Source organism: Hippocampus bargibanti, linkage group LG13, assembly GCF_051943395.1.
Source record: "Hippocampus bargibanti isolate YZ-2025 linkage group LG13, ASM5194339v1, whole genome shotgun sequence".
NCBI classification, from domain to species: Eukaryota; Metazoa; Chordata; class Actinopteri; order Syngnathiformes; family Syngnathidae; genus Hippocampus; species Hippocampus bargibanti.
The window spans coordinates 6,741,454-6,757,384 of NC_142746.1; the positions used below are offsets into that span (position 1 = coordinate 6,741,454).

The 15,931-nt window shown below is 41.7% G+C and overlaps 1 protein-coding gene across 1 annotated transcript in view; it reads left to right on the plus strand.

Annotated features, from left to right (window-relative positions):
* Window positions 1-15,931, plus strand: part of fancl (FA complementation group L) — a 42,171-nt gene that overhangs the window by 17,064 nt on the left and 9,176 nt on the right. Inside the window, exons 6-9 of the mRNA XM_089012856.1 lie at window positions 2,482-2,578; window positions 4,423-4,491; window positions 11,783-11,933; window positions 13,160-13,243. Of these exons, the coding sequence (XP_088868982.1) occupies window positions 2,482-2,578; window positions 4,423-4,491; window positions 11,783-11,933; window positions 13,160-13,243 (401 nt within the window). The remainder of the gene's footprint in view (window positions 1-2,481; window positions 2,579-4,422; window positions 4,492-11,782; window positions 11,934-13,159; window positions 13,244-15,931) is intronic.

The following is a 15,931-nucleotide window of genomic DNA, read 5'->3' on the forward strand; positions in this document are numbered from 1 at the left end:
CAAATCAGAGTTGCGGCCGTAAGGTGGTTGGTGCCTGTCGTGGAGGCAATCCCCGTACTCGCTGGTGGACACCAGTAGTAAGGGATGCCGTAAAGCTGAAGAAGGAGTCCTACCGGGCTTATATAGCCTGTGGGACTCCTGAGACAGCTGACACGTATCGACTAGCCAAGCGGAATGCAGCCTCGGTGGTCGCCGAGGCAAAAACACGGGCATGGGAAGAGTTCGGTGAGGCCATGGAAGCCGACTTCCGGACCGCTTCGAGGAAATTCTGGTCCACCATCCGGCGTCTCAGGAGGGGAAAGCAGTGCACCACTAACACTGTGTACAGTGAGGGTGGGGCGCTGCTGACTTCGACTCGAGACGTCGTGAACCGGTGGGCAGAGTACTTCGAAGACCTCAACTCCACCAACACGCCTTCCGTGGAGGAAACAGTGTCTGGGGACTCCGAGGTGGGCCCTCCGATCCTTGTGACTGAAGTCACCGAGGTGGTTAAAAAGCTCCTCGGTGGCAAGGCCCCGGGGATGGATGAGATCCGACCGGAGTTCCTAAAGGCTCTGGATGTTGTGGGGCTGTCCTGGCTGACACGCCTCTGCAACATTGCGTGGTCATCGGGGAGAGTGCCTCTGGATTGGCAGACCGGGGTGGTGGTCCCCCTTTTTAAAAAGGGGGACCGGAGGGTGTGTTCCAACTACAGAGGGATCACACTCCTCAGCCTCCCTGGAAAGGTCTATTCAGGGGTCCTAGAGGGGCGGGTCCGTCGGAAAGTCGAGCCTCAGATTGAGGAGGAACAGTGTGGTTTTCGTCCCAGCCGCGGAACAGTGGACCAGCTCTACACCCTTAGCAGGGTCCTCGAGGGCGCATGGGAATTCGCCCAACCACTCTACATGTGTTTTGTGGACTTGGAGAAAGCGTTTGACCTTGTCCCTCGTGGAGTTCTGTGGAGGGTACTTCGGGAGTATGGGGTACAGGAGCGGCTGATACGGGCCGTTCGGTCCCTATATGACCGATGTCAGAGTCTGGTTCGCATTGCCGGCAGTAAGTCGGAACCGTTTCCAGTGAGGGTTGGGCTCCGCCAAGGCTGCCCTTTGTCACTGATTCTGTTCATAACCTTTATGGACAGAATTTCTAGGCGCAGCCGAAGCGTTGAAGGTGTCCGTTTTGGTAGCCTCAGTATAGCATCTCTGCTTTTTGCAGATGATGTTGTACTGTTGGGGCCTTCAAGTGGAGCTCTCCAACTCTCGCTGGAGCGTTTCGCAGCCGAATGTGAAGCGGCTGGGATGAGAATCAGCACCTCCAAATCTGAGACAATGGTTCTCAGTCGGAAAAGGGTGGAGTGCCCTCTCCGGGTCGGGGAGGAGATTTTGCCTCAAGTGGAGGAGTTTAAGTATCTGGGTGTCTTGTTCACGAGTGAGGGTGAAAGGGATCGAGAGGTCGACGGGCGGATCGGTGCGGCGTCTGCCGTGATGCGGACTTTGTACCGATCTGTCGTGGTGAAGAAGGAGCTGAGCCAAAAAGCAAAGCTCTCAATCTACCGGTCGATCTACGTCCCAACCCTCATCTATGGTCACGAGCTATGGGTTGTGTCCGAAAGAATGAGATCCCGGATGCAAGCGGCCGAAATGAGCTTTCTCCGTCGGGTGTCCGGGCTCTCCCTTAGAGATAAGGTGAGAAGCTCGGTCATCCGGGAGGGGCTCAAAGTCGAGCCGCTTCTCCTCCACATCGAGAGGAGCCAGATGAGGTGGCTCGGGCATCTGATTAGGATGCCCCCGGGACGTCTCCCACGTGAGGTGTTCCGGGCATGCCCCACTGGCAGGAGACCCCGGGGACGACCCAGAACACGCTGGAGAGACTATGTCTCCCAGCTGGCATGGGAACGCCTCGGGATCCGCCAGGACGAGCTGGAAGAAGTGGCTGGGGAGAGGGAAGTCTGGGCTTCCCTACTGAAGCTGCTGCCTCCGCGACCCGACCCCGGATAAGCGGCAGAAGATGGATGGATGGATGGATGGGTTTTCAGCTTTACTTGGATTTTGGTTAGCCCGGCCATAGCTTAAAACTTACAGATCCCCATTGATCCAAACGGCTAAACCATGTACAGGGAATCTCAGGGTAGAGCAGCATTATGTCAATTATCTGCATTGCCATGTCACAATCTGGAAAATTTTACAATGGCTTGCTCACATCCAGATTTGTAGAAATATGCATCTCTCAAAAAGACAAAACAAACAAAAAACTCACTCAGTCCTTTTATGTGACACTGAGTCATCGGAAATCAAGCAATCAAACAAAGAAAGTAAATTTCTGTAAAATGACCCTTTCAAATGACATTCTTGCTCTAATGAACTGACATCGGGTGTGTTGCGTGAAGGCTGAGAACAATGACAGTGTCCAAAAGTTGCATTTGATATGCATTAATAACAATGAATACTATGTTGCAAACAGATAAACACGTTGATGCGTGCTTGTGTGTTTTTCGATTTGCAGCCTAGTTTTCATCGACAGCCAGTTTCAGATGTTAAGGATGAAAGCTGAGGACTCCTCTGGACGGCAGCACATTCTTACCATTAACCTCAAGTCCAAGGTAAGTGTGTCTCCTACTTTAGTGTATGAAAACACACAGTGGGCGTTCATGATTAGGTCATCTTTCTGATAAAAATGACCCAGTATCCCATGAAACCTGGTTTATCTTGATTTTGATATTCAGCCAATTCAAATGCGGGTCCAAATTCATTTAACGCATATAGGCCATTCAATTTTGGTGATAGCAAATCAGTGATTTACATCTGGGCCCGGAATCTGGGGCAAACTGGAGAGGGTGTACAAACTTGATAACCCACTGTGACTGAGATGTAGCACAGATAAAACATTTCCGCACAGTCCTCGGCATGATAGAAAATGATCCTCGATGAACAGAGAAGTACTCTTCCTCTTATCTACATTGGCCTGTCACCATTTACTGCTTTTAAGACAATGTACATGGACAGCAACGACCATCGTGATGTAACTGGTGTAACTGTTGAAAAGAATCTTGGACATTTCAAGAAGCCGAGGGACGAAAATGTAAATGCAAGTCATTGGCTTGCTGCAATTTAAAATCAAAGTGGAGGAGCAACAGACACTGCCCCAATCAAGCCTCAAGTATTTTGCCTTTGTATTGCCTGATGACAATTTAGTTGATATTTTGATTTTAATTTCATCATAAATAATAATCTTTTTTATCATCTAACAAAACTTCCATACAACATAGATTGAGCATCATAAGATCACAATAAAAAAAAAAAAAGCTTCTTTTTTTATCATTTAGCGATGTCCCATATTCTCAGACGCCATTTCCTCCTCCCATCTGAGCAAGGAAAAACTCCCGAAAAAAAACAATTTGAAGAAAATAGAAAATCACCTTGATATGTTCCAGAATATTTAGGAGGTTGCGGTGGATACCAACAAATGACGACATGATGCAGACTGATCAGTGCAATGTCCTCCGGCTCCGTAGTTGGTGATCCTCTCACGAAAGAAGCAGTTAATTTAAATTGTGTAGGGGCAGCACAGTCAGTTACTGTAATGATACTCACCAAGTCATCGTGAGACACTTTTTATTCGAGTTCTTGTTCTGTTGTTTTTTTCCCCTGGTTGAAATTTCCTTGTTCCAAATCTTATCATATTATTATTTTTTTTAATGGCTGCAAAAAAAACGTTTTATAGTTTAATATAGCTTTTATTCACCGTTAATTGCACTTATAAATAGTACAGGCAGCTGTTGATTTATGATATTTGTTTGACATTACCACGGTGACATGATGCTTATAGCTAAGTCCAGCTGACATCCACCTTGGACAAGAGAGGATGCAGAGAGCCAACTCGGTGCCCACCTGCCCACTTGGCCGTTTATACTCTTCTTTCTGGAACTGTGAAAAATCTCTTTGAGTTCTTCCTGCCTTCCAGCTTCTTCCACAGTATCTAGTGCCAGGTCATACCTCACTAAGCACAGCAAGGTGCTGAGGGAGTTTTGGATGACAGGGAAGGGAAATCAAGGGTATTGCTGCAAAGTTCTGGGTTGATGTTAAAAAAAAGGAGAGAAAATATGTTGTTTATACTTTTGCAAAAGATAATATTGACCTTCTCTTACTGTCATGTCTCGGATTGAGGCTGCACATTTTTAAGTTCTATTTTTATTGTTCATTTGATTTATTGTTGTTGACACTGAATCTGCTTAAAATAGTTTTTTCAGAAATGTCTAATCAAATGCTGTCCCAATAAATATTGGCCATCTTAACCAATAAGTATTATTTTATGTTTCCACGAATGTGTTATATGAATTTTCACTTTAATATGTCTTTAATGTTATATATTGTATGCTCATGTGGAATTGTTATTGTCAATTTCACAATTTTGAGTTCTGAACTGGCAATTCTTCCCCTTCAACAGCACCCAGCAGAGGCTCCTGAATGCTCAGCTGACCTGCCAGTCCCCCTTCTCTTAAAATGGACACCACAGGTTTGCAAATACAGTCTTTGGGGATACACTTTTTTTTTTTTTTTTTTTTTTTTTTACAAAATCTGATTTGATTTGATTGATTTAAATTTGATTTGAATTATCCCATTCCACTCTAATGGTATTTGTATGACATCCCTTCTCTCTTTTTTTCTGTCACATCATTCTCATTCATCATTCATTTTCTGTCACTAAACACTGTTTTTTTCTTTCCTCGTGTTTTTTTTTCTGTGGCCTTGCAGAATTATTTTAGACATTTCAATGTGTCCACCGCTTTCTTGCCCTTTTTTGTCTGAAGACTCTTGCTACAATGGACCCATAATTACAACTGCCCACCAAGTTCTGACAGCTTGCCATGCCTATTTTCTTTTCTGCTGGAGATTACTGATATTTAAGAAAATCAGAGACTTTTCATTCTGCTAAAACTTTTGCATTCCTGTTGGAGTTCACTTAAGCCCAAGACATTTGCCATGGCCAAGACTGCATAGCCGTTCCAGAGCTTTACAGTATTTTGGAATATATGACTGACACCCAACATGTGATTTGGGAAATGAAAACTCTGTGGATGTCGCCGTTGAACCAAAGCAGATGACAGACCACAGGTGTCAAAGTCAACGCCCGGATGCCAAATCTGGTCCGCCACATTATTTTATTCCTCCCGCGAAAGCAAATCAAACTTGTGAAGTTCCATGATGCTTGCTAAAGTCCGAACCAAAATTTAAAAATGTCCCATGTCAGCCACAATAACAGTCAGTATTTTTGACTTCAAATTTTAAAACTAGTTATTCATTTATTTGTTGTGCGCTCTAGCATATGTAATATGGTAAAAATTCATAACGGCCCCCGAGAGGAAACAGTAACTCACAATGTGGCCTGCGGCAAAAAATACGTTTGACACCCTTGCTTTAGACCAACTGCCCTTAAGCCTGATCATGTGGTCCTTGTGGTACCGGATCAGATGGTCCAAACTCCTCATTGAGGGAGCGCTCCTTGCTCATCTGCCAGTCCAGCCCCTGTGATTTCCCCAAGCTCTTCAATTCCCCTTGACGCCCCTTCCATGAAGTCACCAAATCTCTCCCCACTGTGTTGACTATGAGTTATAGGGTTTTCTGTTTGGGGATGCTATTATGTTTTGCTCTTTTGAATCTGATGCATTCTTTGTGGTTGGTTGGAGTTGAGGTGCTGTGAGCTGACTTCACAAAAAATGTAAATATTCACAAAGCCGCTGCTGCGCCTGAAGAACAGAGACCTCGATTTAAACTGATGTCAGAAGAAGTGAAGTGAAATACAACTTTATTGTCAAATATACTGTGCTGGACAGAAGACATTTCTTCCCTCTCAACCAGACAACAGACAGCTGAAGTTTCCACTGCAGGTGCCCCCACGCTGCCAAAGAACAATTAACATTAAAGGACAACCGACATCACTTTTTTGTTTCCTAACTGACATCAGAAAAACGTTTTATAGCATCTAAAATACCCAAAACATGTAGTATGATATTTTAGTCAAATGCAAAACACCAATAAAAATGACTTAAAGTGTCCAAAATCTGCAAAAAAATTAGCTGCGAATCACACACATTAGGCACAGACAGTCATGCTATCGTAACCACTTTTCCTGCATACGCTTTGTTGTTTGAAGCAGTTATACCTGAAAATTTAATGAATCAAAGTGTGCTTTTCACCAGTGCATTGTAGTCGTCATGCTGAAAATGTGCACACGTCTGCTCCAAGTTAAGTTACTGTGGTTTCATGTTAAGTAACTAAAATGATTGAGACTTTATCAATTATGTTTTTTGCTTAGTTGGGGAGCAAACTATTGAGGCAATTCCTGTCTTTTCAGCTATCACATCTCAACAGCTCGATGAGACCTTATTTTCAGCATGTGACAGCTCACTCTTTTGCATTTAAATTGAATGGTGGCAGTATAGTCTACATGCAGTACAGTATTTGAGTGAAATTTGTGATGGTGAAATGAACCTTATTTGTTAAAAAGCTGGTTCAATGTGGAAACAACTCTGGATGTATTTATTTGTTTAACTTTTTGCCTCATCGTTATTACTAGTAGCCTCTTTCATTTTCATCTTTGCATTTGGTCAGCTCATCTCATTCACTGTTGCTTTGTCCCTCAAAAACTACCGCTCAGTAGAAAAATATTTCTCAAATGTTCAAAGGTATTTTATGAAAGAATGACTGGTCTGCATATATTTGCATGTCTGTGAGTTTGTGAGCGTTTCTGTTCATGTTTGCATATGCGTGTGAAGTGCGTGCGAGTGTGTGCGTGCCAGTGCGTGCGTGCGTGTGTGTGTGTGTGTGTGTGTGTGTGTGTGCGTGTGCGTGTGTGTGCGCGTGTGTGCGTGTGTGCGTGCGTGTGCGTGTGTGTGTGTGTGTGTGTGTGTGTGTGTGTGTGTGTGTGTGTGTGTGTGTGTGTGTGTGTAGATACATGGCAGGCCTACAGTGAGGACCAGCTTCGAACAGTGCTACCGTATGGAGCCTGTCTGCCTGCTGGGCTAGTGATGGATCTCTCCCACACTACAACTCGAAGTGTGTGTATGTCTTTGTGCTGTGTCGATGCGCGTGCATGCACATCTATGGCAATTTTTTTTTTTTTTTTTTTTTTTTTTTTGTCTGATGACTGATGGGTTTGTGTGTGTGTGCGTGCGTGTTTGCGTGTGCGTAGGGCAGGGGGAAGGGCCTGTCGGTCGCAGTCCTGACATGTTCATTTGAAAGACTAATTATTGCTTGCTCTGTTGTGGGGCCAAGACGTGCTACTCAGGACAAAAATTAACAACTAATGTGTATCCCATTCTAACAGGGTATGCAGTATATAACGTCACCATTTTCATTTGAATGAGGGCTTCGTATCAATGTGCAAGTATAATTTTCATTACTAATCCAACTCAAACGGGTAACTGTGTTTCGTGGGAATGAGATCATACAAGTAACCCACGATTCGACCCATAACTACTTTCGGGACCAGGTTTTGTTCATTTTCCGTTGTGTATTTTATAGAAAGAGAACTACATTTTTCCCTTTCAAAATTATTCATTTTAATGATCAGTAAATCTTGGATTTTGTATTGCACTGAATAGCATAATTTATGGATTTAAAGGTAACATTGAACAATTATGTATACAGCATATACTGCTTCTGTTATATGAATTAATTTTGATCGTGCCTTCATTGCATTCTGCAGGTAAAAAAATATCATGACATCCTGTAAATGTCATTGAAAGAGGCGAGCCATGTGCATTGAGGCAAATTTATTTCAAGAGTTCTTAATTAATGGTCTGATCGTCTTAATGCATAGCTTTTAATGTTAGTTCACAAATCAAAATACTCAATCGTTGACACCTTTAAATGACAACCGACATCACTTTTTTGTTTCCTAACTCACATCAGAAAAACGTCTTATAGCATCTAAAATACCCAAAACACGCAGTATGATATTTTTAGTCAAATGCAAAAGACCAATAAAAATTACTTCAAGTGTGCTGAAACTGCAAAAAATTGAGACCGGAATTGGCCAGTTTCAGAAGGTCCCACCCGCTCGTTCGCGGAGTCACTCCAAGACGTCTTGCCTTGCTCGAGAATCAAAACAATGGCTTCAGATTCGGAGAACATGCTTTCTTGTTACTCATCCAGTTATGAATATGATTCAAATAGTTCTGAAGAGGAAAGCATACATGTTTGCAATCGATTAAATAACTTATTCCGTGTCATTTTGAGGTATCTGTAGCACCAAAAAGAGGGAGAAGATGGCGACAAAGCTCCGTGGAACCGGATTCACCATCGCGTTATGTGTTTTCCTTCTAATTTCGCCATCAACACGGATCAACTTGAAGTTTTCAGACCAAACAAAGTACCGCAAAATGCATTAACGTGATGCAAAGTGTCAATTCTCGGGGCGATCCTTCAATGACGTGACGTGAGGACTCGTCACCAACTCAAAAACAAGACTTCCGGAATATTCAGCGAAAGTCTTAAAACGTAAAATATAGCTACATGAGGTGGAATCTTTGTAAAATATGCTCAGTAGAAGTCATTTGAAGCGATTTTACAAATTATGGACACAACTTGTCCGGGGGCGTCGGTTGTCCTTTAAGAGAAAAAGTCAGCATACCATTCTGATGTTTTTTTTAACTCCCATTTGTGGTGACTTCAAGTGTTCATGCGTTTGTATCCTGAAGGTATGCCCACTTGATTTAAGGACAGCTCGGAGGAGACTAGCCTGACTTGTGTGTTGTAGCCTTCGCATACATGCCAACTACTCCGGTTTTGCCGTACAAACTAAGGTTTTCATTATCCCATTCCGGGATACGGGTTAATAATGAAAATTAGGGTTTCCAATAAAAAACAATAAATCAAAAATCATCAAAATAGAAAGTACTGTAGTCAATGTTCCTTCAAAGCACGAGAACAGGCGATCGGCACAGTGCTACCTGTTATATTCATTCGATGAATTTCACATCTTTCCTGGCTCATTCCTGGAATCGAGACTCAAGAGTTAGCATCCTCCCTATCATTATTGTGTAATTGCATCTGCCAAAGAAAAGTCAACAAAAAGTGTGAACGTGAAAAGAAAACTACAATTGTTTCATGAGGAATACTCCCAAGCATTTCCAGGATGATTTCAATTCACATATAAAAGTGGTAGTATGGCGTTACATTATTTGAAATGATAAAAAAAAAAACGCTAACACGCGGAAATTCAGACAACTTACTGCGCATGCACACATTATGCTTTTATCAATCCGACAGTACGCAGCAATAAAAATATATAAATAAATACGATTGGGAATTACCCGCTTTTGTTGACTCAGTCTCAACCTTTCAGAATGGACAACAAGCCACTGGGGTCTCGCTGGTCACACGCTAAACTTCCAGGTTAACGAGAACAGTTCCCTTCATACGAAATTCGGGAATGGCAGCGAATGAGTTAAAGTGATTGTAACCAGTAGAGTTTTTCTGTGCTTGAGGCAGCTTTCAGCATTGGCCTAATATACTGATATCAGACAACACAAATGACATATCAGATCGATAATTATCAGTCCAATAGTTATCATGCATCCTTAATCATCAATATTGTTATGTTGACTTACTCAAGCCAAACAAACTTCCAATGAAAGGGACAATACAGATTTACTAACTGGACAGAAGTGTCTGTGAATCAAACCTCTGAAGATGGAAGGCACTGATTTGCTGTGGCGACCCCAAGAAGGGAAAAGCTGCATGGAAAAGAAGACAGAAGTGTGTCTGCATTTGTACATACAAATGATGGACAGTCCCTTAAACCAGATTTTGGCACTATTGAATTAATGTTTGATCGTGAGTATTTATGTATAGATAAAGCTTCAAGTATACCAACATATTTGCAAACTTTTAACCTTTTGTTCTGTAATTACCTGAATAAAGTTTCATAGAAGCGTGAGTGATGTCTTTTTAGCTCTAAATAGGAGTTGTAAGGACTGAAAGAACCAATAAACTAAACCTTACATATTGTCATTAGTACATTCTTCCTCTACACTCTTAACTTCTGTCTTAAATGCTGGAGGAATTCAATTACCTGTGCTTCTCTCTTTTTTTTTCTTCCTGAACTGGGCTTAGCATAGTTATCCTGAGCGCGAACCATAATCATGCCACTGGCATTAATTGGGCTGTAATTGCAGAGGCTCTCAGCACCTGGACGATGCTTAATTGTGTGCACTGTGCTGGCACAATGACCTATAATTTTTTGGTTCCTTTCGTTTTTTCCCTCTAATTTCTTTCGCACTCATACCATCTGTATTTCTCACCCACACCTCACTCAGCTTTCCTTTCGGTTCCCTGTTAATGTGTTTGTCTTAAGTTTCACTTTTAAAGTTTGGTCAGTAATGATGTTCACACATTTACCGGCATGAAGTTCCGATAATTAGTTTCATCCAGTCCACCTTTAAAGTATTGTATGCACCCATCTACAAACCAGATTTTGACAGCAATACGTCTGTGTAAGCTCTCAGTCGTACAGGAGTACGACGTACATCGAAAAACAGATGTTGGACTTTTTTTTTTTAGGTGGTACATTATTCTTGGTCAGTGATGAACAACTGGCGACACATAAATACATATTTTACACACCATCATATCCTTTTAAAAATGACACTAAAGCATAAAAATGCATCCACCCAATCATCATTAAGGAGAAGACACTCGGTGGTGCAGGACGAATATGCCAGCATTGTTTTTGATTTGGGAGGAATCTCAGAGCGCCGATGCGCATGTTGAACTGTAACGCCCTGGAGTTGAAGTGGATTTACGTAAGACAGGAGAGATAACGTGGATAACGTGGGATAGGATGAGATAATTTCGTTTGGATGGATAATCAGTGGATGGCTACAGCTGTAGCAGACGTGCACATTTCACCATGACCTTCTTGATCCATTGGTGAAAAGAACGCTTTGATCCTCTCCTCTTTCATCTCGAACTGCTTCATAAAACAAAGGTGTGGAAAGTGCTTGCGATTGCATGACTGTCTGTCTTTTGTGTTGTGTCACATTATTTAATATTTAGGTTTTGAGAGTGGCTGCCTTTACAGCAGGTCCTGTATTTTGTTTTTCAACTTTCCTTTCCTCTTACTTTCATCACTTTGCTGCTGTGAAATGTAAATTTGTCCACTGCGAGACTCGTAAAGGCTAATCCAATCCTCAATTTCCCGATTCGCTCAGCCTCAAAACGCTAGCGAGGGCTGCTGTCGTCTATCCCAGCCATTTTTGGACAGTTGGCAGGGGACACCCTGAACCGGCACACATAGACAAACAATCAGTCACTCTCACACCTAGGGACAATTTGAAGTGTACAATCATACTGCCACGATTGTTTTTGGAATGTGGGAAGGATTTGAAGTACCCAGAGAAAATCCACACAGGGAGGCCGGAGCGAGGATTGAACCCTTGACCTCTGCACTGATCACCGGGCCATATAAATACAATTCAAGCTATTCTAAACTGCATTCATCCGTGTAATACATGTTTTTGCCCGATATTAACCCGCATGTTTTTCTCATATTTCTGATGAGGAAATGTATTGTCTAATGTGGCCCCCCAAGTAGCACTGATGAAAGATGGGTGCTTCCTCCAGCGTTTTTAATTTGTCCATCCCTGTTCACAGTAATACAATTTGTGATGGTGTTTATAATACTTTAACTGTTATCTCCCAGATTTATTTATTTATTTATTTATTTTTAGACTGCAACAATTGACTTATGCTATCCTAAATGTCTATTTTAACAACTGTCTGCTTGTTCTCTGATTTGGTAGTCTTCTTTGAACCAACTCTACAGTCAGTTCCTGCTGGTCATAGAAGCTCTGACTGAGTTCTGGGATGTTCTTGATGAGATTGACACAAAGACCTGGATTCTGGAGCCCGAAAAGCCAAGTCTCTCTGATACTATGAGGAGGATAGCTATCGGTAATATATAGCACAAACCAAATACAGTTGAGCAGGCTTTCCACCACTCACACTATTGGTACTGTTAACGCATGCAAAGAGCAATATTCTGACAGAAACAAAAAAAAACGAATATGTTTTATTGTTCATCAAATAAAACTAATTCAAAAATCGTCAGTTAACTCATTCACCTCCAGACGATGTGAAAAAAAAATGTGTCCACTACAGTGCCAGGATTTTTGCCATTTTCACCCAAATTGCAGGACCTTCAGAATATTGAGTTTTAGGACTACATAAACACTCATTTAATGGTAATAAATTCTCTTCTTTCATTCGAAAAATATATTTTATTCCTAAATATTATGGGTCTGGAGTTATCAGAGCTTGAAATGGGAGCGACTGTACAAAATACAATACAATACAATACAATACATACATATTGATTTATATAGTGCTTTAACAACACCTGAAGCTGTAACAAAGCGCTAAAATGGGCAAAAGGCAAATGCTGCCCCTTGTGGAAGGGAAAAACATTGGCAGAGGTCGAACCAGCGCTTTATCGGCATCCCCCGCAAGACAAACCAAAACCTGAACAAATTCGGGAAAGGCGCTCCACGTCACACTTTTCAATTCCCGAATAAATTCGGGAATGGATGCGAATGAGTTAAATGTTAACATTAGAATACAGTAAAGTCTCGTTATATCGATATCGGTTATATCGATAGTCCCGCTTATTACGATACTATTTCTATGCACGCACGGAGAAAATTACATGCGCGCAGGGTCGGATATATCGATAGTCCCGGTTATAACGATATTTTTCGGACTCCCTAGAATATCGATATAACGAGACTTTACTGTATTTATCTATTTTGAGACTTTACACTTCATGGTAAACATTCTCTGAATTCAATACTATTTATTGTGGCACATTTGCGTGTAATAATGTAAAATGTGTCTTTGCTGTTGCTGTTGCATTTTTTTTCCTGCCAAAGTGTATTGCAAACGGTTCAAGGTTCTGTACAGTAAGGCAAGCACATAAATGACACACGCTGTTTCTGATGCCCTTTGAAGTGTACTTCAATATGTCACAAATACTGTACATTCACTGGCTTAGCAACTTCCATTTCCTCCCAATTTTTGCCTTTTGTTTTCCTCTCGTCTGAGCCTTATTGAGTAAAATATACTTATGCATATGATGTATGTATTTAATAACTCAGCATTAAAAGGGGTTTTGTTTTCTCCAGGAAACAACGTCTCCATAAAAGTAGAAGTCGATCCCCGACACCCAAAGATGCTGCCAGAATGCTGCCTGCTGGGAGCTGAGCATGGTCAGTAGAACCGCATTCAGCTGGCAACGCTTAAGTGTTAGTCTAGATTCCGTTCATACTGCAGAATCATAGCATGCGTATCCAATTTTGGAAGTCTGAAAGCAGCCCAGGTAAAGTCGGAAAAAATAAATCTCAATTGTGCTGTTCACAGTGCATAAATAAATTGAATATTTTTCTTATATGGGCAAAAATGCATGATGCAAAATGTTTCCCCCATTAGCCCCATCCACTCCACCCATGCACACGAATATGAGCTAGTCCAAGCCTATTATTTCATCAGAAAAAAAAGATAATTCCTACGTTATATGGGGTCTGGAGTTATCTGAACTTGAAAATGGGGCGGCTCTACAAAATCCAAATGCTACCCCCTCATGGGAGGAAAAAACATTGCCAGTGGTCTGACCAACGCTTTATTGGCAGCCCCCTGCAAGAAAAGTCAAAACCTGATCAAATTCGGGAATGGTCCTCCACGTTATGCTTTACTACTCCCAAATAAGTTCGGGAATGGAAATGAATGAGTTGAGATGTGTCGCTTTAATTTCATAATGTGCCACAAAATCAACATTTTCCCACAGTTGTCCATATGTGGCATGGGCGGATGCATGATTGTTCACCGATAACTTTACCAACTTCTGGAATAGTATCAGACACAGAGCTCTAAAATTCTTGAGAGCAGTGCGATATCTGAACACTGAATACCTAACTTCATGGTGTCTCCTTGTTGTTGTCTTTGTTAAATTCACCGGTGATTTATGAAGTGTCCTGATGGTATCGCACTAATTACAGAGTTCATTCAGCTGACTTCTGAAGGGACGTAGACACCCTGTCAAAGGGCTAGAAGGAAGTGCACTTTGGACAATGGATTTGCACTGTTTTAGACCGTCCCCTTTTTTAATTAAGAACACAATGTATGGAAAAAAAACATGGAATCACCAGTCTGAGAGGATTTTCATTTAGCTGTTCATTTTTGTTGAAAGATAAAAAAAGGTCACAAATCGACACAAAACTGTTGTAAGTTCAAATGGGTTTAAGAAACTTTCAATCAATCAAGGGTGAAAACAACATTGTAGTAAGTAGAAAGTATGGAATCACTCAATTTATCAGGAAATATAGCTAGATGGCTAACTAGCTAGCTAGCGAGGGATGGAGTGAGGGAGAGGTTGATGGATAGATATTTTTAGAGTGCTAAACGCGTTCTCCAAACCTCCTCACTTTATCCGATATCCACGGTCATTTTTTATTTTGGCCTCAAATTGATTCTCACTGATGGCGGCATGTCCTCGCAGTCATGTGCCCCGCCTGACACAATAAGATACACGCCACGGATAAGCTCAGGTAATAAAAAACAAAATCTGTCTGAGCTCGCCATTATTCAGATGAGCTCAGTGAGACACTATCAGGTGAGGAGCAAAAAGAAATATCACCGCGTCAATTTCTTTAACGTTTGGACTTGACCTGGGGTGCTTGTCACTTTTCAATTCCCGAATAAATTCGGGAATGGATGCGAATGAGTTAAATGTTAACATTAGAATACAGTAAAGTCTCGTTATATCGATATCGGTTATATCGATAGTCCCGCTTATTACGATACTATTTCTATGCACGCACGGAGAAAATTACATGCGCGCAGGGTCGGATATATCGATAGTCCCGGTTATAACGATATTTTTCGGACTCCCTAGAATATCGATATAACGAGACTTTACTGTATTTATCTATTTTTTTTCCTACCAAAGTGTATTGCAAACGGTTCAAGGTTCTGTACAGTAAGGCAAGCACATAAATGACACACGCTGTTTCTGATGCCCTTTGAAGTGTACTTCAATATGTCACAAATACTGTACATTCACTGGCTTAGCAACTTCCATTTCCTCCCAATTTTTGCCTTTTGTTTTCCTCTCGTCTGAGCCTTATTGAGTAAAATATACTTATGCATATGATGTATGTATTTAATAACTCAGCATTAAAAGGGGTTTTGTTTTCTCCAGGAAACAACGTCTCCATAAAAGTAGAAGTCGATCCCCGACACCCAAAGATGCTGCCAGAATGCTGCCTGCTGGGAGCTGAGCATGGTCAGTAGAACCCCATTCAGCTGGCAACGCTTAAGTGTTAGTCTAGATTCCGTTCATACTGCAGAATCATAGCATGCGTATCCAATTTTGGAAGTCTGAAAGCAGCCCAGGTAAAGTCGGAAAAAATAAATCTCAATTGTGCTGTTCACAGTGCATAAATAAATTGAATATTTTTCTTATATGGGCAAAAATGCATGATGCAAAATGTTTCCCCCATTAGCCCCATCCACTCCACCCATGCACACGAATATGAGCTAGTCCAAGCCTATTATTTCATCAGAAAAAAAAGATAATTCCTACGTTATATGGGGTCTGGAGTTATCTGAACTTGAAAATGGGGCGGCTCTACAAAATCCAAATGCTACCCCCTCATGGGAGGAAAAAACATTGCCAGTGGTCTGACCAACGCTTTATTGGCACCCCCCTGCAAGAAAAGTCAAAACCTGATCAAATTCGGGAATGGTGCTCCACGTTATGCTTTACTACTCCCAAATAAGTTCGGGAATGGCAATGAATGAGTTGAGATGTGTCGCTTTAATTTCATAATGTGCCACAAAATCAACATTTTCCCACAGTTGTCCATATGTGGCAAGGGCGGATGCATGATTGTTCACCG